We start from the raw sequence: 5,339 nt of genomic DNA on the forward strand, positions 1-5,339 counted from the left end.
GTCTGACTGCCAGCTTAGGCCCGATCTCCCAGGGAGCGGGACTAAGCCAGCAGGTGGTTCATCTCCTGAGGGGTCCCAGACTGCGAGAGGGCAAAGGCTGGGCTGAGGGACCCCCCCGAGTGCACAAATTTTTGTGCACCGGGCCTCTAGTATGTTAATATTAGGGGGGAAATTTTATCATAAAATTCTGAAAGCAAGTGTTCTTAATTATAGTATTAAAACATCTTATAGAGGAATATTTAATACTAGAGGCCCGGTGCATGAAATTCATGCATGGAGGGGTGGGTCCCCTCAGCCCAGCCTGTATCCTCTACAATCCGGGACCACTGGCTCCTAACTGCCCCCCACTGCTGGTCACTCCCAACTGCCCCCCCACCAGCCTGGTCAGCCCTCACTGCCCCCAACTGCTGGCCTGGTTGCCCCACACAGCCTGCTGCTCAGTCGTTTGGTCGGCCCTCACTAACCCCCTGCCGGCCTGGTTGCTCCACACAGCCTGCTGCTCAGTTGTTTGGTTGTCCCTCACTAACCCCCTGCTGGCCTGGTCGCCCCATGCAGCCTGTTTGGTCGTCCGTTCGGTAGTTTCGGTTGTGACGGTCGCTTTTATATATATAGATAGTAAGTACACTTGTTTCTTACCTTTATGTTTCTGGGTACTGAAGTTATTTATATCTATACCTATCTACATATCTATCTATCTATCTATCTATCTATCTATCTATCTATCATCTATCTATCTATACTTCCACATACAAAAAAAAGCATCACTTTATTCTTTATGTTTTTTATTATACTAATAAGTAGCATATACAGCCATATAACAAAAATGTATAAATTTTTCATCTCTTCAAGAGACTAGATCTGTTTGTAAAGATCTTTTTCAAACTCTTAGTAGTTTGACAAAAGATGTTCATAGCTTTGGTTTTAAGGCTTCCCACATTTCTTCAGTTTGCTGTTTGGCTACAGCATCTCCAGAGTAGTCAAGACAGTTTGCATTCCACATGCCAATGCCCCGTAAGCCCCAGGTTTGTACATATGCTCTCTTTAAAGAAATGCTCTTCGGGTTATCATACCACACTTGATGAAAACGGCCAGCAGAATCCTATACAAATAAATGAAAGTGGAAATTTTAAGTATTCAGTGCAATAAGAGGGAAAACATTTCTTAATTTCAAGGATTCTAAAAGGATACAATGAAATAATAAAAATGTAAGGGCACAGCACCTTCCAGCTCTATGATTGCATGGCTCTATATGTGATCCTTGGTAGATATCATTGCTTGTGGCATTTTTACAACAGCAGAGATTACACAAATAAGCCTCCCAATAGCTTCCATTTAAGGTCTTCTCATGCCCTAAGATTCCTTCTTTGCCCTGATCTGATTATCATCAACCAAGATGTATAGCTGAGTAACTTGTGGAGTTTTTACGTAAAAGTACAGATTCCAGTTAATTCGTTTGACATAATTAAAACCTCCCAGGGCTAGTGCTCTGATATGTATTTGTTTGTTTTGTGTTCTGTGTTCCGTTAGGTAATTGTGATATTCAGCCAAGGCTAAGGAGGATCGCTGCTATGGTTCTCTGATACCAACTTACACACTTTTTTTATATCCCCTACAGTTTCTAGAAATGTGCCTAGTTAGGAGCTCAACAGATTCTTTCATTTACGATGCATTAGTCAAATCAAGAGGTAATGGCAATAGACAAGGAAAGTAACTTCTTTTCTAAGTCTTATGGAATTGACCTAAGAGCCTGTCAGGTCCAGACTCCATGGGTGCCTTATGCACACAGCTGACGAAAACCATAAACTAGAAAGTTGGTCTTTTGCTCACCTTCTACCCTGTAAAGTCCTCCCCATAACATCTGTCTCTATCTAGCACTGACAGTCTCTCTCTTAGAAGGTAAATCATCCTATATAATAAAGAGGTGATATGCAAATTGACCATCACTCCAACACACAAGATGGCCACCCCCATGTGGCCACAAGATGGCTGGCAGGGGAGGGCAGTTTGGGGGAACCAGGCTGGCAGGGGAGGGCAGTTGTGGGCGATCAGGCCAGCAGGTGAGGGCAGTTGGGGGCGACCAGGCCTGTGGGGGAGAGCAGTTAGGGGCGACCAGGCCTGTGGGGGAGAGCAGTTAGGGGCAACCAGGCCGGCAGGGGAGGGCAGTTAGGGGTGACCAGGCTGTCGGGGGAGGGCAGTTAGGGGCGACCAGGCCTGCAGGGGAGGACGGTTAGGGGCAGTCAGGTTGGCAGGGGAGCAGTTAGGCATCGATCAGGCTGGCAGGGGAGTGGTTAGGGGGTGGTCAGGCTGGCAGGCAGAAGCAGTTAGGGGCAATCAGGCAGGCAGGCAGGCGAGTGGTTGGGAGCCAGCAGTCCTAGATTGTGAGAGGGGTTCATGATTGGAGAGGGTGCAGGCTGGGCTGAGGTACACACACTCCCCCATGCACGAATTTCGTGCACTGGGCCTCTAGTTTGTTGGATAAAGGAAAGAGAAAAGGAGCAGATCTAGGCAAAAGGGTCGTGGAATGGGGGGGGGGGGGTAGGAGGTAAAAATAGAATGACCTGTGGTCAAAAATAATTTACTGATTTTATATACATCTTGGAAAAATTTTAAAGGCAGTTCTCAACTAATGCTGGTAACATTTTTTTTTAAATGATAGCACCACTGGAATTAGAATAGTCTCCTAAAATAACTTCTTTGAAGAACAACAGTCACTGGTAAATAAATAAGCTATGGAATATTGAAGTTATAATAGACTCATTACATACAAGCATATCTTATACTATATCTTATATTCTGTACTTTCAGATATTTAGATCTAGTAACAATTGTAATTCACCATTAAAAGACAACTTGAAGAACTTGTACCTAAATATAAAAATATTTATTTTTGAAGATTAGGAGCAAATCCAAATAGCTTTGAATTTGCCATCATTCGAGCCAGTACTGTGAGCCTTTTTGACACTGTTAAGAAATTTCAAATGCCTCAAAATAGTGAAGGGTCAAAGGATGAAAAACTGAGTACATGTAGGAGTGATATATATGCATGGTTCAGGCATAGATGCCTTCAAGAATACTGAGTACCAAGATGAAGCTGCTATTGCTGAGACAGCATAAGAAGGCAGAATGATTCTCTTCAATCACATCAGAAACTTGATTTTGGTTGCTGCTAATTTTACAAGCAACAAAAAGAGGAACAAAAGTGGTATGATTAGATTGTTGTCTGAAGTGCCATGGAATGAATGGTCTTCAAGGCTCATCAAAATGTATTCTGAATTTTAAGACCTTAAAGAATGTGTCTTCTTATTCATGACGGAAAAAATAAGACAGGGATTCAAAAACACTACATCACAGCAACAACTATTATTCAGTATTACATATTTCTAAATTATGTATAATTGGTTACATACAATCTTTACAAGACATATTCTTGAAACACCCTTCCCCCTGCATGTTCCTAACAGTGCTAGGAAACAAGGTTCTATGTTTTTAAAAAAATTATGTATGTACTGCAGCACTTCTCAAATCCTTTTTTATAATGTACATTTTAAATCTCCAGGAGGGACATACAGTATGCACTGTTTTCCAAATTTATTTGGCCATGGTGTGTGTGTGTGTGTGTGTGTGTGTGTGTGTGTGTGTAATATTAACAGTTCCTAGAACAGGGTTCTATAAATACTATTTGGCAAAGGTAAGGTTACAGTATGCCATAGTTTAATTACTAGGTATGCACACTAGACTCTAAAGTTTAGAAAACTCTACAATAAAGTTTTCTACATAATTGATATATAGGCATGTATAGATATAAATCCATTATAATTTATTAAATATGTATGGTTACTATCATTTTTTATAAAAGATTATCAGACCATTAGTTAAAATTGATATTCTTACTGGAATTAACTTACATCATATCTTTTTTGGGCTCCTTTTACAGTAACAATCCAAAGTGAAGTCATAGCTAGTACTTAGATTTTTGAGGTGTGAAAAGTTATTATGCTAAAGGTAAATTATGAAAAATATAACTTTTCTTTGCCCCTTTGGTATGGCAATTCCTATTTATCAAACACTACCTGATAGAATTGCTTATCATTCATCCATTTTTTCAAATCTCTGTTATATTTTTAGTTTCTAATTTTAACATTGTTTTTCATTGGTCTCATATCACATAGTTTGACTGAATTTTGAAATAAATTTGAAATGATGCCATTTTCCATTGTAAAGTCCATGATGGCATCTCTTGTTCTCAGCCTCATTTCTTTCTGCATAGGAGCCTCATCAGAGTCTCTATCTAGTTTGAAATGGAGGTTTTCAGAGTGAGCAGCCTATTTTTTCCCAAAGCTTATTAGAAGCCACAGTCTTCATACATATTTGTCAACTATTCAGGAAATCCTGTTTGTTATATGCATGTTTTTATTATACCACCTACAATGACAAGTGGCTCATGAAGAGCAGTTCGACTGTGACCATAACTTGAATTGCTCACCAGGGAAGTCAAGTTCCTGATTAAACAGACTCAAAGACAAGTTTACTGCTATAAACAGCAGTCAATATGTTGTACCGAAAAGAAAACTGATAGAAATTCTCCATATCAAATAGGTAATTATGAAAATATGCAATTACAAAAAGTCTTACTTTATAGTTATAATATGGAGACTTCTGATTTTCATCCCATAGGATTCCAGAAAGAGAACTATTGACTTGCTTCATAATTATTTTATAGGGCACCTGACGTCCTGCAGCATCACTACATGGAGCTCCCCGGAAAGGGACTTTTGCAATGGTACAAACATGATCCTAGAAATGCAGAAATGTTCATGTTAGAAATTATCATTTAAGTATATGTTAAGAGTTAAATCAAAAAATATACTGAAACTATTTATTAGAAAAAATGTATACTATATAAATGTAGATATGCTGACTATACAATATGAAAATTAAATTTCATTATTAAATGAAAATATAGAACACTCAGAAACTTTCATGGGATTGAATATTTAAAAATAAACCTTTTCCCTTTTAGTCTCAAACTACTAGTATATTTTAGAAATTCTAAAGTTTATATACACTATATATAGGATAGTTGGTAAATTCTAAATAGAATATTATATATTACAGCAAGGTCTAAAAATACAAAAGAAGGAGAAAGAAATTATGTAAGAAATGAGCTGTTCTTACCTTCGATAGAGTCAGGCAGATATAATCATAACCATACCAGGGAAGACCCATTACAAGTTTCTTAGGGTTAAGGCCCATCTTGATGTAGTCATCATATGCTAATCAAATAGGGAAAGAAAAGGCATATTTTTTCCCTTCATATGTCTACTAATATATTTATACAA

The 5,339-nt window shown here is 38.7% G+C and overlaps 1 protein-coding gene across 1 annotated transcript in view; it reads right to left on the minus strand.

The window, feature by feature from the left end:
* Window positions 1-765: 765 nt before the first annotated feature.
* Window positions 766-5,339, minus strand: part of CTBS (chitobiase) — an 18,541-nt gene continuing 13,967 nt past the window's right edge. Inside the window, exons 5-7 of the mRNA XM_006086146.3 lie at window positions 5,176-5,273; window positions 4,633-4,794; window positions 766-1,099 (exon numbers count right to left, since the gene is read on the minus strand). Coding sequence (XP_006086208.1) covers window positions 908-1,099; window positions 4,633-4,794; window positions 5,176-5,273 — 452 coding nt within the window. The 3' untranslated portion in view covers window positions 766-907. The remainder of the gene's footprint in view (window positions 1,100-4,632; window positions 4,795-5,175; window positions 5,274-5,339) is intronic.

Source organism: Myotis lucifugus, unplaced genomic scaffold (assembly GCF_000147115.1).
Source record: "Myotis lucifugus unplaced genomic scaffold, Myoluc2.0 scaffold_25, whole genome shotgun sequence".
Lineage (NCBI taxonomy): Eukaryota > Metazoa > Chordata > Mammalia > Chiroptera > Vespertilionidae > Myotis > Myotis lucifugus.